Source organism: Trachurus japonicus, chromosome 18 (genome assembly GCF_045865225.1).
Source record: "Trachurus japonicus isolate A0001 chromosome 18, Traja_1.0".
In the NCBI taxonomy this organism is placed as follows: domain Eukaryota; kingdom Metazoa; phylum Chordata; class Actinopteri; order Carangiformes; family Carangidae; genus Trachurus; species Trachurus japonicus.
In genome coordinates, this window is record NC_140924.1 from 21,072,834 (window position 1) to 21,090,890 (window position 18,057).

General features: G+C 42.8%; 2 protein-coding genes and 1 pseudogene across 3 annotated transcripts; 1 reads left to right on the forward strand and 2 right to left on the reverse strand.

The window, feature by feature from the left end:
* Positions 1-538: 538 nt before the first annotated feature.
* Positions 539-5,911, reverse strand: LOC146969257 (transmembrane protein 272-like). 2 transcript variants are annotated; one of them, XM_085759792.1, is made up of 5 exons: positions 5,768-5,911; positions 3,991-4,078; positions 3,714-3,764; positions 3,428-3,634; positions 539-1,232 (listed from the first exon to the last, which is right to left on the reverse strand). In XM_085759792.1, exons 2-5 carry the CDS (start codon positions 4,052-4,054, stop codon positions 1,024-1,026), a joined length of 531 nt encoding a protein of 176 aa, XP_085615918.1. In that variant the 5' UTR covers positions 4,055-4,078; positions 5,768-5,911; the 3' UTR covers positions 539-1,023. The 2 variants fall into 2 exon arrangements, with proteins under 2 accessions (XP_085615918.1, XP_085615917.1); XM_085759791.1 differs by lacking the exon at positions 5,768-5,911 and adding an exon at positions 4,721-4,739.
* A 934-nt stretch (positions 5,912-6,845) lies between these two features.
* LOC146969258 (calpain-5-like) lies at positions 6,846-15,948 on the reverse strand. The gene is made up of 12 exons (XM_085759809.1): positions 15,762-15,948; positions 12,533-12,664; positions 12,229-12,440; positions 11,126-11,318; positions 10,582-10,790; positions 10,106-10,183; positions 9,521-9,965; positions 9,326-9,448; positions 8,401-8,597; positions 7,732-7,850; positions 7,417-7,553; positions 6,846-7,321 (listed from the first exon to the last, which is right to left on the reverse strand). The coding sequence occupies exons 1-12, from the start codon at positions 15,924-15,926 to the stop codon at positions 7,145-7,147; spliced, it is 2,187 nt and encodes a 728-aa protein (XP_085615935.1). The 5' UTR covers positions 15,927-15,948; the 3' UTR covers positions 6,846-7,144.
* Positions 15,949-16,485: 537 nt separating this feature from the next.
* The window catches only part of LOC146969259 (calpain-5-like), a 13,000-nt pseudogene continuing 11,428 nt past the window's right edge, over positions 16,486-18,057 (forward strand).

Sequence of the window (18,057 nt, forward strand, 5' to 3'; positions counted from 1 at the left end):
TGTTGAACTATCCCTTTAAAAACAATCAGCTGCTTACCCGTAACTGTCCTCTCTAATAAATATACATTCACCTACTTATCATTAATGTGTGACATGTGACCACTTTCTTGTCTTCCTCCTTCCATGTCATACCGTTACTCAAACAACCTCAACATTCACATTTCCTCTCAACTACAACAGTTCCTGGGGAGAAAATTTGGAGTCAAACTTTTACCTTGATTTTTTTTCAACATTTATTTGTCTTCATTTGCACAACACACAGTTTGAGATTCATCAATCTAAAATAATCAAGTTTCCCAAATTTGAATTACACACCGCTCCCCGCTACCTTACACTCTCTTGGTGATCTTGTCATGAATTTTGGCTTTGTTGAGTTTTATATTAGGTCTTATATTTCAGGACAAGTTAATTCATCTTTCCACTTGATTTGGCACTTATAACTTCTAAAGGAAGAAAAGGGCTGGTACTTGGATGGAATAAATATGTAAAAGTCAGACTTAGTATATGTACATCATTAAAGCTCTGATATACATTAGTATAAGGCAACAGTGTCAGATTTATTAGTCAGTACTGTATCTGGTTGTGGACGGCTATGATTTTGCAAATATTTGCTATAAATAACAATCAGTGTAACATGAATTTGTGTCTCATTGTGTCCCTATTTAACAAACCTATTAACAAACATTATGAAATAATGTAAATAAAGTAGCAACAGCTGTACTCTGAATCAGGTGTGAGCCCAGTCTCTGGCTCAACGTGTAAACTATACATTTCACATGTTTCTTACAAACAGAATAAATCTATCTCATCTTCAAATTTAGCATGGATTCGTTGGAGCTGTGCCACTACAATACAAGGTCGGTCTTAAAATGACATGTTAGTCTTGCGCTGCACATTGTGTGTTTAATAAAGAGTGCTCTGATGTGTTTCCCACTGCTCAAGGCGGCGGCAGCAGACGTGATGTGTTCAGGTACAGCGCCACAGAATCCATGCTGGCTCCTCTACGTGTCCGAGTCCACGTCTCTAGATGTTGTCGTCGGGGTCGGCCCGGCCACACAGGAAGAAGCAGAGGAGGACGCAGCAGCCTCCGAACAGGAACAGAGCCAGGAGGATGTAGACCAGAGTGGTGGTCCAGAAGGCAAACAGGTAGAGTGTCCTGTTGCAGTACGAATCCGGGTCTGTCGTGTTTTTGTCGTAGTTGGGCGCGTAGATAGAATAGATCCACACGTTACCTAGGGAAAAAAAACATCAAAGTTACAGTGACCTCACGAAATATGTCTTTGGACTGGTGTATGTGACATCTCTGTAACACCTTAAAGGAGACATATTATAACCATTTTCCACAAATTTAAATAGTTCCCAGGTGTCTTAAAGACATGTTTGTGACATGCTTCGGTCAAAATACCCCAAGGATCAAACATCACAGCTCTTTGCATCCACTCAAAACAGCCCTGTTCAGAGCAGCTGGTTTCAGTGCCTGTCCCTTTAAATGCAAATGAGCTACTGCTCACCCCGCCCCTTTTACTGGTACCAGTACTCACAGGTAGGGGTGGTAGGCCTATTATGCAAATTTGAACACTAATTACATCATTGTCAGACAATGGAGAGAACAGCTTGTAAAACCATATAGTTTTCAACCTCGAGAGCCTGAAAATTACAGATTTTGGTCAAATATCACATTTTGGAGGCCGAAAGGCAAGAAAAACACCCAAATATATGTTAAAGAGCCTAATATGTCCACTTTAAAGGACAATTCCAGGCAAATTCAACTCGGGGGTGTATTTTCCTATCATTTTAGGTCTAAAAGAAGGAATCTGAAGATTTTCAGTTTAATTGCTCCTGTTTTGCGGTAGTTGCATCTGTCCCCGCATCGCCACGGCAGCAATGAATGGGAGTGGATGTAAGTTCCGCTGTTTAGGCTGTTTACAGTCCTCAAAGCCGCAATTTTTTCCATAGACAGCGTCAGATGGCGACTCAAACATGCACCGAGAAGTTTATTTACTTCAAGCAAGCCGACATGTTTGTAAAACTAGATCTAATTCAAAGTCTCCCGGAGTCTCGCGCGAGACCGAGTTGCCGTGCGCGGTGTGTTCATTTAAACTGAAAATCTTCAGATTCCTTCTTTTAGACCTAAAATGATGAAAATACACCCCCGAGTTGAATTCACCTGGAATTGTCCTTTAAGAGATTTCTTTCAAATTTATAAAAAAAAAAAAAAAAGAAAAAAAATCACCAGGGATCAGGGACAGCTGGGTAGATTCTGGTGGCCAGAGGTCAAAGGTCAAGGTCAGTGTGACTTCACATAAAGCTTTTAAGCCATTACTGAAGATACCACACATAAATTCTGACTAAATTGCATATTAATGGTTCATATTTTAATATGACTGTGGATGAAAAGGGAAGTAATGTGACACCAGTCAGAGTGAGGAGGTGATTCTAGTTGAGGAGAAACTTTCCTTCAGTGCAGCTATGAAGAACCTGACTAACGAAGGTGTGGAGGAGGATTGTGCTTGATTTTAATGGAGAGTACACACTTACGATGTCAATGAATTCACTCAATTTAAACCAAAGTGGATAGAAGTGATTATAATTAAGGAATATAATGTACACAATGTAACGCCAGCAGGTCAGAAAAGAAAGCTGCCTCTGTCTGTGTATGTCTCCAAATAAAACTCAAATAAAGTGTCAACATATAATTTGAGTTAGACCAGAGCTATTTTTTCAGCTCTGGTCTCACTGCGACTAGAGACACTTCTTTATACTCACCCAACATGTATTTGTATTAGGTTGGTATAACTGTAAAACAGAGTGGGAGACTATTGGGAAACATTAGGTGGACATCTAGTGGCTGTTTCATGTCACTACAATGTGTTGATTCTCCTGCTGGAGTACTAAATGGTATGAAAAATAAAATAAAATAAAATAAAGGAAGAAATCATGGACAATTTGTTTTTCTTTCATCAGGATTTCCTCCAATGCATCATTACATAAAAAAAAAACAGGAGATTTTTTTTTAATCTTATCTTATTATAAACCTTTACAATCTACTGTTTTCAGATTTAAAACCATGTTGATCTCCTGCTATGATTTAGTTTCAGTTTGATATTCAGCTGCCTTTGGATTTAGAAACTCGTCCAGTTTAACCACAGACTGTAAATAAAGATGGATGTCGCCTCAGTGATGTCACTCAGGGTTTTGATTAAGAGAACAGGCCAAGAGGAGGAGCAGGTGTGTTCACCTGTTTGTGGCTAGAACACACTCACCCGACTGTGACCGTGTGAATGATCCTCACTAAAAGCAGCAACACACAGATGAAAGTTCACCCCGGTGCAGTCATCACGTGGGATGAAATGAGCCGCAGAGAGTGAAACTGTTTTTGTCCCAGACTGTAAACATGTTTTATTGTGTGTCGTCTGTCTCCACTCACCGGCTATGAACCAGCAGAAGAGGAAGAATGACGTCAGCGAGTTCCACGTTATGCAGACTTGACTGAGCGGGTTGGTGGTGCCGTCTTCAGGCTCCTGGGCGCAGGGCAGGCAGGAGAGCAGGGCCAGCACCAGGCCGAACACCCCCACCACGATCAGATAGATGGGGATGTAGGGCTGCCGTGGACACTCATTCAGGTACACTGTCCCTGTTGGACACAGGAGGGATCTGTCAGTGTTTTGAAGAAATGAAACAAACACCACTAATCGTGTGCATGATCCACTCACCGAGTGCAATCTGCGCCGAAGGCAGGATGCACAGAAACACCTTTGAACATCCTGAAAGAAGAGGAAATATAGATTTAATTTGAAAGAACAGACACTTTAAAACTCTTCTCTGAACCTGACATGAATCAAACTGAGGCACGAGTGTGTGAGTGTGAGTGTGAGTGTGTGTGTGCGTGTGTGTGTGTGTGTGTGTGTGTGTGTGTGTGTGTGTGTGTGTGTGTGTGTGTGTGTGTGTGTGTGTGTGTGTGTGTGTGTGTGTGTGACCATCAGCTCTCACCCAGCATCGGCTTTGGGAGTTGAGGAGGGCGACGGATGTGTTGAAGAAGCCCGGTGCTGGACATTGTAGCGGTGATGAGGGCTCCGACCTGCAGAGGAGGAGACAGATCTAAGATTATGATGATCTTTACAAACCAGAAGATGAGAGGAAAACAAAGGTCTGAAAATACACAAGTTCTTACTTTTTCTTTCTTTGTTGATCACTTGATCAATTTTACAACTGAAACTACTCATGAATTAATCAACCATACTTAATCAGCGCCTATCTTGATAACAAATAAATTACTAGCAAGCAAGAATTTGTATTTGAAACGTCAGAATCTGCTGTTGTCTTTGTGATATGTTACAGTAAACAGAGAATCTGTATTTTATGGATAGGCGTTTGAAAATCTGAATAATAACTTGAAATTTTAAGTATTTTACCATACCTCATACACCAAACAATCCATTGATTAATTAAAACAATAATCAGCAGAGTAACCGGTAACAAACAGGAGCTTTTAGTTGCAGCCATGATGCACATTCAAGGCAAAACCAGGAAACTAGACATCTTTACCTTCTCTGTTCTCACTCTTCAACCTTCAAACAATATTTGGCTGTTTTCTCTCATGAGAAAATTAAAGTTCTGAGAGATCATGACTGATCATGATCATAAAAACAGAGAAAAACAGGAACACACGTGCAGGTCCTGTGATAAACTCAGTGTTTTAAAGGGGAACTGCACCAATTACCGTCAACTCCATGTAGGCTGGGAACCCACCGGAGACAGATGTGACAGGAGGGGTCAAAAAGCAGCAGACGTCCAGATAGAGAGACAACCGAAACGCTGAATCACACAACTCCCACCATGCAACTGGATCGCCCTTTTGCATACTGCATTTCCCATTAGACCCACAATGCCCCTTTCTTTCCTCAGTTTGCAGTCAGGGCCCTGAGGAGTCGGACACATGGCCTGTTCAACAGCTCCCCCCAGAGCATCATGGGAAGTCATACAGCTGTTTCTACAACCTGGATAGTTGGAATTGTTGGAGTCAACACTTTAGGTAATTACATTACAAGACCTGTCCTATATTTAAATCTTATTTGCATTAAACATAAGCTGAACAAGTGGTGCGTTCAAGGACCAGCCGTGACACATACAGTATGATCAGTATGTGGTTGCTCATTAGGGAACTTACAATTTGATTAAGTCATGGGTCAGGTCAGGTCCTCCCACATTCAGTTTCTATTTGTAAAAGTCCCCCAGTGAGGGATGAGTGGTCTTATCTGATCCTGTCCGATTTATTTATGAATAGAAAATCTAATCACAACACACTGAGGGAACTTTAACCAGCTCATTCCTGTTCACACTGGAGTGAATTCACAGTAACATGACGGATTGAGAGGTTTGACTGCATTCCCTAAAGCCAGTCTGACCAACATTACAACACCGCAACGGCGACAACAAGAGTCGACCTGTGCGTTACTATCGTCACAAAAACACTCAAACGCGGTGATTTGTCCCAGTATGAAGTTGTTTTTTAGAAGTTTGTGACGACTCAACAGCAATAACAGATAAATACATGAGAAAGTTAACAATACACACAAGCAGGACCAAGTTCAGCTCCAGCTGAGTCGCATGCCGAACAAACCTGCAGCAGATAAACTTCACCCGCAGCGAGTCAACTGAGTCAACTGGCTGTCCGATAATGGGTTCACATGCGCGCGCGTCGTCCTGTTTAGCACAAGAAAGCGTCGATTAAAAAAACAGCAAAGCAAAAAAAAAAAAAGTAACCCACCTTTCCTTCACCGTGTCTCCAGCCGCTGCCTGAGCTGCTGTCAGCCGCGCCCTGCGGGATGCCGAGCCTCCACCTCTCGGGAGCGCGCGTCCACAGGGAGAGAGAGGGAGGGACGGGGGCGTTCACGCGGTCAGCCGGTTGGAAAGGTGAGTAACGACAGGAAAGGCTTCTGCACGGTCAGTGGGCCTGATGACAGGACTTTGGATGACTGGAGTAATGATTCTCAATCTTGTCTGAACTTATTTAAAGTTTTGACATGATAAAATAATATATAGCCTACTTCTTTTTTTTTTAAATCATGGAAATAATGAATATTTTCTTTTTTAGGATCATGCAAAAAGTCCATCCCCACATTATAAAGCCATAGGTAGAAAGAGTGAAATAAAGCAGCAGCCAATACTGTATGACTGTAAAGGCGGGTGAGTCAGAGCATGATGCTCCCAACAGCAGCACTTCACAGTAACACAGTAACAGGCCCAGGCTCCTGATAAACAAATGCTGTCAAATGAGGTCAGATAACACTTGAATAGCTCCTGGGCTTTTATCTTGAGTTTGTATATTTGCTTTGAAACAAGCTGTGGACTTAGTTCTGCCTTCATTGCAGGTGATGTCATTTTCCTGCTGCAGAAATGTTGTTAAAAATAAGTCTGTCACAGTGTGTCTTTTAAAAATGCTAAATATTTTATGAATTAGATTTGATCATGAATATATTCCGGTTCTTTTATTGTCTTTTTACTTTGTGAGTGTGATTTTAAGGTAAGGCTAATACAACATTTTACTTCTAATGAACTTTTTTTTTTGCTATTTACACTTACAAAAAAAGTGGTTTCCAGTTTACCTGCTTCTAGTCCTCCATGATTAGATATGAGACTATCTGAGCCCAACAGAAGTGAGCAAACAAACAGGCAGAAATTAAAACCTTATGCTACAAATCTCAAGGAGGCTGAAGGCAAAAATTAATGTGTTTCTTAAATATGTAGTTTTATTATTCATTTATTCATTTAAACTCAAATAAATTAAATCAAGTTCATCAACAAGGATATTTCTAACGACATTAATATGAAAAACACAGTTAATAATTTAGATAAAGTACATTACATTACAATCAAGCATCAACAACAGAGATAATGGCAAAAACAAGTGACATAAGCAACACATGAATTAATAAATACAATAATTTCACACAACAGAACTAGTTTTGGCAGCAGATTCACTGCTGAGGTCGTGTGTATCTGACCAGCAGATTCACATTAACAGAAACTTCACATTTTATCTGCACCTTTGTTTAATATGAGTCTGTTGGACACGCGTCTCCACCGGGAAGGACAGTGGTTGCCATGGCTCAGCGTGGTTTCCCGGGGTGACCGGACGATGCCGTCACAAGTCCGTGAGGCAGACGCTGGAGGACGTCTCAACGTAGACGCGACCCCGGTGTCCCGAAGCGGACTGACCGCCGCGCAGGTCGATGACGTGACTCCGGCTCCTCTCGGACTCGGACGTCTGGAGTCGAGCGACGCCGAGCAGAGAGTCCCACAGCAGGCCTCGGCTCCACAGCTGCACACGACACACAACACACACACTGATGAGGGCCGACGGTGTGTGCCTATCATCAATATGTGTGTGTGAGGGCATTGAATGTGTGTGTGTACCTCTATAGAGATGTGTGTGTCGGGGTTTCTCCTGTAGAAGATGGTCCTTAGGTTGAATTCAGGGTTTCCTTCCTCTATGAACACGCGCGTCCTGATGGTGTCGCTCTCACATCGCACTGTGGCGTAAACATCTGGAGCTGCGACCAGACAACACAACATCAGGAGAGACAAGAAAACAAGCACAACTAACAGCTCTCTCTGAAAATACTAACAATAACTCAGAAGATTTATAACGTCCAATGTACATGAATGAGTTTTGTATAGAAACGTTGTTGCCCTGTTCTGATCTACAGACCAGATGTTGTGCCGACTGACCTGTGTGTTTGGGGGGGCTCAGTCCTGACGCCCTGCGCAGGTGGACTGTGGTCACCACCGTGGGCTGAGGTAGAAAACACTGGAACACAGAGGGAAGCGGCAAATCCTCCCTCAGCTCCCTACGTGACAGGAAATGTCACAAGGTTAAAAAAAAAAAAAAAAGTAGAAAGAAAACAGGAAGTTAAAATCTGAGATCAGCTACTTCTGCATCCTGAAGATTAGTTCACAGTTTAATTCGTTAGTGTTTAATAAGATCACCCAGAATTTCGTGTGTCTGTATGTGGGGACTTAGTTTCTTTTTATTTTCCCCTCTTAATACATATTTTTTTCTGTTTTGCACCGTTATCATTCAAGTTTTTTGTTGATTTCACTTTTACTGTAAGATATTCCAACATTGTAAGAATCATGCATCAAGCGTGAGTATAAAATATTTAAAAAATACATGTTCTATGCTAATCAAAATATCATTCGATTCCCCTCTACAAAAAACAAAAAAAACAAACACAAGTATACAGCATTTTACATAATCATCATATAACTGTGAGTGTACAGTGTTCACATACGTTGATTTTACTGCACACTGCCAGTTACAGCTCCGTTCTTTATGTTCTGCATTCTGGGACAACAGTGTGACCTGTTATCAACCGAGCACATCCGTTTCACACACACCTGAGTCTGACGTGAGAATGGGAGAAGAGTCGCAGCAGGAAGCGTCCGGTGGCGCCCGGCAGGAAGGTGGTGGGCAGCACCACGTAGCGACCCGGAGCCAGAGTCGCCCTCAGCGTGACGCTGCGGGAGTCCATGTAGACGGAGCTGGCCGCCTGCTCCACCACGCACTGCACCCGGCTGCAGCGGTTCACCTCCACCTGTGGAGCAGCAGCAGGTACAGTAGGGTTGTGATGCTCCAGACCGGTCGAGAGAACAGACTTTCAAGGTCGTGTCTTGTCTTGGACAAGGCAAACACCAGACATACACAAATATTTGTTCTGAGACTGAAGAATATTACTTTTTTTGTAAATGTACATTCAAATTAGGGCAACGGCGTGAATTTTTGGAAATATTGTAGGGAAATTTCTGGGAAAACGTGGTACAATTTCTCCAATAACGTTTAAACATTTCTAGAAAAAAGTGGTAAAATTTCTCAAAAAAAAAAAAAAAACAGTTTAAAAATTCTAGAAAAAAAGTGGTAAAATTTCAAGAAAAAGTTGGGGACCCCCTTGAACCTTCTCAAGGACCCCTGAGGGTCCCCGGACCCCACTTTGAGAGCCATTGGTTTATGTAATGTAATTTAATAACTTTAAAATGATTAAAATTGTGTGTGTCTGCTTGTGTAACCATCTGAAAAACTTCAGCAGGTTCGGTGCTGTGTTCACAGGTTTAGATTTTATATAAAATCACATTTTCTTTTTCGCTGAGGAATAATGTAAATATCAAGCCACAGGATTGTCATGAGTACTGATACTGAATACAGTAATGGTCTTGAAAATGGTCTCCCATTGATCTGGTCTTGGTCTTGGTCTTGGACTTGGTCTCAGGTTCGGTGGTCTTGACCACAGCAGTAGGAATGTGATATCTGACCTTTTGAGCTGCTCACCTTCAGCACCTCGAAGCCGATGGGGAGGTTTTCTCCTCCTCCATCTTTCCTCTGTATCCTCCTGTCCTCCTGCTGCAGACAGATCAGCACCTCCTCTTCTTTGCCCCCCACTGCAAACATAAACTGTCCAGAGAGAAAAAGTCACGCTCAAGCTCAAACTTCCTGCTGTCAAGTTAAGATCCTCTTCAGTTTTACCTGTGGATTGTGCAGGAAGGTCTCTCTGTGGTTGAAGCATCCTCCACATCGACTCCTCTTATCCACCTGCGCCTCCCATCGCCCGTTCTTCTCCGCACCATCATCCTCCCTCATCGCCCTTTTCACCGACCTATCCCTCTCACCCCTTCCTCTCCTCCGTCCCTCCTGCTGACTCTCCCCGAGCCTGGCCTCCTTCCTGTTCCCCCGCTGCTGCTTGGTCCCTCCGGGTTTGCCACTACTCTTCCCCAGGGTCAGCGCGTAGCTGCCGTGGAGGACGGTGGAGGAGGAGGAGGAGGGGGGCAACCCTGGGGTGGCAGGAGCCGGGGCCCACTCCCCGTAGCAGCGCGCCTCCCTCCAGTGACAGCTGGGCCACAGCAGGGCTCTCTCCACCAGCCGGCACACCACCACGTCGGTGAAGTAGCCACAGAAATCCTGGAAATCCATCCTGAGCGAGAGGAAACCGACACAAGTTTAACTGTTAGTCTGGATCAGAAACACATAAGTTATATGCACATAAATCAGAGCAAGAGACCAGGTGACTGTTACCGATTTCTTTTAAAATACAGGTAATAAAAACTAATGTACCAGAACTCCCCAACGTCTCGAACAATGAGGCCCATCTTCTCCCTCTCTGCACGACTCATCTGCTGCCACTGCTGCGACCTGCAGGGGGCGTGCACGGCCAATAAAGTCAAAGGCAGCAATAAAAATAAATTTAAAAAAGCAAAGCTGTAACGTCCAACACTATGGAAACGACATATGAAAAGTGCAAGTTCAACTTCTGGAAACCTTTATTGGTCCGTTTTGGCCATTTCAAGAGTTTCTCAGCGTTTCGTAATGCAAACGGCAGATGTCCTCTAACGGTGTAATTCCAAAACTATTGTAAAAAATGTCAGACATTGTCCAAAAAATGTTGCAGTGGCGCTGTAAAACGTTGTAAAAAAAAAAGCCTGACACTGTTAAATGTCAGCAGAGGTTTAATTCCCTGATCTCCTGCAAAAGCGTGATGATGTACTCAGCAGTCACACATGTGGCAGATGGAGTCAGTAAAGTGGCCTCACCTCTGACTCCAGGCGCCCGTCCAGTCCGTGGTCCCCCATGGGTTCCTCATGCGCACCATGAGGAGTTTGGATGCCCCGCCCATCGCCGCCGTCGTCGTCAGCGGCGACCTCTCCCCCGGCCTCACCTTCCTCACCGCTGTGATCCCGTAAGCGTGACCGCGGACCAGGCCGCAGTCCAACACCGACTCCACTGTCTCGCCCTCGGCTGGCTGTGAAACGTAAAGGACACAGAACTTATTTCAGCCTGTTAATTTTCAATTTAAAACTTTTATTGGCAGCCAGAGTCAAAGATGACACAGGCCTGATAAGACAAAATCAAGTTAGTACAATCTTTTATTTTTATAGAAAAAAAATTAAAGAAGGAGAAAAAGAACAAACAAAACAAACAAAAAACAAAAAATGAGAAACGAACTGAAGGAAAAATAAATGATATACTGCATAATACTGTACAATAGATACATGAATTGAGTGGGGAAGGAAGAGAAGAGCCAGTTCATTTTCTAAAACACTGAATACTCTCTAGATAAAACAAACAAACCCTGACCCGTATGGAGCAGGTGATGAGAGCTTTGCAGTCGTGGGCCTTGGTTAACGTCTGGAAGAGCATCCTCCTGTGGTCGCTGTGCAGGGTGAGGGCCTCGCGGTCCAGGCTGAGAGGCTCCGAGACGCCGCCGGTGAAGTCGATCAGAGCCTCTGCTGTGTTTCCTCCCTCCAGGGCCTCGTAGCAGCCATTTAGTCTTAAAGGAAGTCAGAAGATGGACAGATTGATTAACTGGTTGATTAATATTTGTGTCTGTTTTCCCTTCTCTCGCTCCAAAAGTGTTTGACCTCAAGAATAAGGAACTATTACCCTCATTCTCGCCCTTTAGTGGGTGTGGTCAAAAGGATCGTTCAACATTTTGGCAAATTGGCCTATTGCCATAATCTCTATAGTCGTAGCAGTAGGTTCATTACCTTTAATTATCGGTGCATGTTGTTTTGAGATCAGCGGGGCAGAGACATGAGCTGCTCAGTGAACACAATGGAGGTGAACGGTACAGGTCGCCTGTCCCTCATCAAACTCATCAAATACACAATCCAACAACAACGCTCTCATGGAGAAGTTGTGACCTGCACATTCACCACACTGTGAAATAATCATGTATCATTACGAGACAAGTTGTTTTCGAGGCAAATGCAGCCGGAACTACATTCCAGACACGGCTGCTGGGCGGAGTGATTTCAAAAGCGTAAGTAGTTAGTAGTATTTGCTTCATGTGTCGTAATGTTGCATAATGTTACATGATTATTTCATAGCGTGGTGAATGTGCAGGTTACAACTTGTCCACCAGAGCATTTTGGAGTTGTTGGATTGTGTATTTGATGAGGTTGATGAGGGACAGGGGACCTCTCAGTCGTGAGATGTAGATTTATCCAATATGGAGGTAATTTCTTAGGGTAATGAGCTTTTGTGTCAGGACGTGATCTGTGATTGTAGCTGTTAATTACTTATAATACTTGAAGGAAAAAGCAGACTGGTCGAGAGCAGGAGAGGAATCTCTAAGGTCCTGAGGTAATATTATTGCTGTAGTGGGAGTCGTAGAGTCAGGGTAGAAACTCTACTCTCCCGACATCAGATATCGACCTTGGTTTTTCATTGCCACTCACTTGGCGTAGGCCTTCTCCAGCAGGGCGCTCCAAAACTCCCGGGGTGTAGCTGAGCGACAGAAGAGCAGCACGCCATCCCCGCTGACCGGCAGACGGTCGTCCACGACAACATCCATCCAACGGCCGAGGCGCCAGAACCGGAAATGGAAGATCCCCGCGTACAAGTCGGGGCGTTTTGGGTTCCAGTCCTGTTCCACGTGGTCGGGGATGACCTGTAAGGAAGAGGAGGAGAGTGGGAGATGAGGGAGGAAGAGGGAATCGAAGGAAGAAATAAAGAGCAACAGCCAGGTTACAGATACTCAACCCTCTTCCACAGAGACGGCTCGGAGGCGAGGCAGGAAATGGCAGCCATCATCCAGCAGTTACCCAGACTGCCTTGGTGCAGGTCACGAGTGCTGATGCCATCGACGAACAGACGAGGGTCCTTACATATTTCCTAGAAGAAGATCAGCAGAAAGAGAGAAGAATATGTTACCAAATGTTCACTAGAAGTTGCAAACTCTGGCCTGTTCACCTTTTAGGCTCCTCTCTTTCTGTATCCCGATTCTCTTTCTGGATGAGCGGGGTTTCAAACGGCTGCTAATAGACTGTTTGTTTTGTTGGCTGATTTGTATAATAGTTCAACATTTTTATCATGATGTCTGAAAAATTTAACTATGCAAGTTGGTCATAAAAACTCACAGCTCACCATCCTGCCTCCCCTCCCTGGCCATGTGCATTCGTTTTCAACGAAGCTGGTGAGAAGGCAATCTGTGGAGCGACGTCTACAGAGGTGGGTAAAGTTAAAGTGACTACAAGTAGTTTCGGAAAGCGAAGTGTTTTCACGCTACATTTCCCATGAGCCTCCGTGTGCATAGTGAAATTCAGCGCAAGACGGACGAAAGCGAAAACATTTGCCAAGAATGTTTAATCAAGAACGAAAGTCGGAGGTTCGAAGACGATCAGATACCGTCGTAGTTCCGACCGTAAACGATGCCAACTAGCGATCCGGCAGCGTTATTCTCATGACCCGCTGGGCAACGTCCAGGAAAACTGAAACTAGGAAATGCTGGGCGAGTCGACCACTAAATAATAATATCAAAATAACTATAAAGACAAAATTGACATATGAGACACTTTTATAACCAATAGCAAACTCCTCGGGGTCTCTTTAACAACAGATTATGGATTAAGGGGCGTGTTTGTGTTGTAGTGTTGTAAAGCAGTCCATGTTTCTGACAAGACGAGATCTGACAGGAGGCGCTGAACTCGCAAGGTTGTTTTTTGTCCAAGAGAAGCCAGGTGGAAGGCAGAGAGCCTCCATTCTCCCTGTAACAAGTCATTTAACCATCACAATTACTCTGAAGCTGTTGAATGAAGGTCAAAATCTTGCATAGTTCCTCTAGCAGCAGAGAAAGAGCTGAACTTTTGAACCACTCATCTGATATGAATGAATTATGCTGCAAATGATGATGATGATGTGTAATAGTATAGCAGAGGTGTCTCATTTTATAGGATAATATTTGCCACTCTGTTTTAAGGGTTAGGGGTGTGGATGAGGAATGGGGCTGAGCTTGTGTTGGGTTCATAGTGCGCAGTTAATTTTCATCCTCTCCCTGATGCAACAAACACACGAGAGCAGAGAGTGAAGTTTCAGGTAAAAAATCAAAACAATGGGCTGAGGGGAGCTACAGATTATTATCAATGGTCACTTGATCCACCTTTAATATAAAATATTGATCGTAGAGCAGCTCTAAATGCACTGGCAGTAACATAATGTGGGCTAAGCCGTGTGATTAATGGGTGCAGCCGTTAGCGTCACAGTGTTTTATGAGGCCTGTGAGCTGATTCAGAGTGTCAGAGCACTGCTGAGGAGACAGATCCTGTCTGCGTGGACCTGTTGATCTCAGTTTGGACAGGGTCAGGTAACAGTAGAAGTGCTGCCGGACACACACACCCACACACACACACGCGCAGAAAGATACACACACGGTGGTCGTAACCTCATTAAATGCAACTCTAGAGCAGATCTGAACCTTCTCTCTAAGACCAGATTCATAACAAGCACAGATGAGCAGGTGAGGCGTCCAGACTGTGACCTGCGCTGCTATGACAGCAAAATAGGAAGTAATAGTGTGTTTTACATTGTTACATGTGTGTATGTGTGTGTCTGTGAGGCAACAGATGTCATGCTTTCACCCAGCTCCCTGCTGATACACACTCTTCACATACCTAAGTGGAGCATTAGGAACACAATACCATTAACCCTCTCTCCTCCAGCCTGAATCAGCAGATTAATGACCCGTGTAGTTTCACACTCTGACACCTCAGAGCTCACACTGAACCGACTCTGTGTCTCATCTGTATAAATAAATCAGATTTTATTAAGTATTAAGTATAAATATAAATTAATTGGTGAATTCATTGTGTTGAAAATTAGTTAAAAGTATTAAATTCAGAATCCTAAAAAAAAGAGCCAATGGAAGGTAAATTATTATAATTATAAATATAAATTCTTTTTTTTTTTTTTTTTTTTTTTTTACAGTTAATTAAACAAACTATTAATTGTCTTCCACCCATGTGTGTCCACATCATGTTTATTTATTCATAAACAAGGTATTGTTTACATACAGCTGGAGAGTGTGGGGGAAAAAACATGATATTAATGTTGATTAATTTATGTACTAATTAATTAAGAATTAAGAATCACCCTTTATGTCCCTAATGGTTTTCCATCATTCTTTAACCATGCAGCAAGACTGAGAAAAGAGTATTTAAGTTTGTTTTATTTGGTATTAAAGAGGTCTTAAGTCTTGAATTCACTCCACTGAACACAGATTTGTTTTAATTACAGATTTGGGGAAATAGTTTATTTTAATATCTAATATCTTACCAAGATGAAACAATGACCATATTAAATCAGGTCAGGATCAAAAAGACATTAAAAGATATCCTTTCTTAATCTATTCTACAAAAATAAAACCCTATCCTCTACAACACAATGATAATTCTGTTCACACGCACTTGATCCGCTCCCTTAAAAGTCCTTGTACTGTTACTTATAGCCTGTCAATAAATAATTTGTCCTTGGCTTTAATCTCTGATTTCATTGTGTTTATTCTAGTGCATTAGACTCCCATTAAACACTACTAGGCTCTGTGTAGCCATAATAAACACTTACACTTATACACATGCTACACCCACTTCAACACTGGGCTAAAAACACCTGGGCTATTTAAACTGGTTGCTACTTTTCCTTTGCTCAACTGTCCACACACATACACACACAGACACACACCAATATAGCAGCACACACCATTTGCTCCCCGCGTGCTTAGGTTTCACTGGCTGACGCCTTACCTATAATAGAAGGTGCTTTAATTAACCCAATCTGATGTAAATGTAACACACTGAGTCACACGCCCCACTCAGATGTTTAAAAACTCTCCGTAGTGGTTCTGAACTCACCACTAAAGCAATGAGAATCATTTTAAGACGAGCCGTCAACATGAATTTTCCTCCATCCTTCATCCCACACACCTCACACTACTCACCCTCGGCCTCTTCCAGGTCAGTCCCGGCGGGGGCTCCCTCTTATAAAACAGGGACTGGGCGGTGGTGGGGAACAGGGGGTCCTTGAAGAGGGCGCCACGACGCAGGCAGTCCCGCCGCAGCCTGTGGAAGCTCTGACCCTGGAAGTCGCGCACTCGTTCGGGCATCCTATAGCTGGACAGACAGGAGAGGCCTGGATGGAGGAAAGGAGGAAGGAAAATGTGATGGATTTATGGAAAAGGAAAAATAACTGCAGGGGGCAAGTGTGAGAAATCTGAGCCACTGAGCCGTGCTCCACCGAGGCGGTGCAGAGTTACACTGACAGCACGTTTAGCAGACTTCTATTAAAAATCAAAAACAGTCTATAAAAACCCATTGCATTTATTACACTTTGTTGTTTGGTTAAAGAGGTTACACACTTTGTGCCTTTAAAAACCTAAGGTAATGTGAGACGTCCCAACAGGTGAAAAGGTCACTGCGCGCCACTCTTTAATTTAAGAAGACAGCATTTAATCCCATGTGGTAATCTGCTTGTTGCCCTATTTATCACATGATAGTCCCAAAAAGTGCAAAGATACTAAAGGACATATACTGAATAATACTCTGTATAAACAGTTTTTTGCTGAATTTATTGCAACTTTTAGTGTCTATAATTAAAATTAAACCCTGACTTCATGTGTTTACTCTGTTTATCAGCAGATATTTAAGTTCTTTAGATAAGATATGATGGTGTGGTTTGTAGAGGAAGCTGAGAAAACCCTCATATCACTAATAGCATGTACATATAGACATTATAGATTGGTTCTTTATTCATTTATTTATTATTATAACTATTGAGATGTGGTCAAAATTTCACTTCCCCTGCAAACTTATTTTTTCCCTGTAGATTAATCTGAGTTTGTTTGCCGTTTTAAATATTACCTTTACTGATAGACACCAACTTCTGGTTTTTGTGTGAATGTATTGGCCATCTGGGTTGTGTATTTTCTTGGAGCAGAGGAAGCTGGAGGTCATGTGGGGTCAGTGTGTGTGTGTATATATGTGTGTGTGTGTGTGTGTGTGTGTGTGTGTGTGTGTGTGTGTGTGTGTGTGGTTGGGAGAAGGGATAGGGTGAGGACAGCAGTAAGGTAATGCTACCGTTTTAGTCATCAGTGATATGACCTGCCCAGGACCCTAAGTCAGCTGTGTGCATGTGTGTGTCTGTGTGTGTGTGGGGGCCTGTGTGTGTAGATATCAACTGGTGTGTGATTCTGCGTCACTGATAGTATGCCAGGTGCAGTGTGTGTGTGTGTGTGTGTGCGTGTGTGTGTGTGTGTGTGTGTGTGTGTGTGTGTGTGTGTGTGTGTGTGTGTGTGTGTGTGTGTGTGTGTGTGTGTGTGTGTGTGTGTGTGTGCTTGGGTTTGCAGATACCGCACGGGTCAGTGTTATCAATTATCAGTGAGGTTTGTTTTCTTGTATCAGGTTGATGCCGTGACACAAACTGCAGGAAACACGCAAAGTAAACACACATTTACAATATATTATTAATCAATCATGACTCAGGACTGAGACCGTTACACAATCACGTCCTGCAGTATTCACAGCTTTTACTTTAGTAAACTTAACAATATTAATGTCAAAAAAATGGTGGTGAAGAGTACACATTCAGCTTTATTTATATCCCGAGGGAAATTGAATTCCCTTTATAATTCCCTAAGAATATTTTTTAATTTGTATTGCTGCATTAATGTAATTTTTTTTGCTGAATTTCACCTTAGTGATACTATATATTAAACTACACACCAGTTACTTATGATGGCATGTCATCTGATGTAAACTTTTCGTTTATTTTAAGAAAGGGGGAGGTGTTACTTCACCCTGCTGCTTTCCAGTCCCAGGACTGGAATGAACAAGTAAAATGAAATGAAATTAATTAATTGCTCAGTTTTAAAGATGTATTTCCTAAACCCGCCAGAGATAACCTGTTAATTGGTGTTTTAGTTTACTTTCACGTAACGTCACCAACACTGTGAGTGTGTTCAGCTCCTGTTACAGTGAGGATGGACTTCCCCCGTGTACAGCCTGGTACAGCAGGTTCAAATATGCCTTTTTAATCACATCATTAGCAGTTACTGGAGCCACAGCACTGTAATACAGCCTCTGGTATTTTTTAATGACTTTCTCTCACAGTATATATTGATTTTGATCATTATAATTAATGTTCATGTAAGATAATCTTCTAATGGAGGATTTTCATTCCTTCTGTCGTATGATGTGTCCATCTTCACAAAACATGAAGTTGGTTATTTGTTTCTGGTT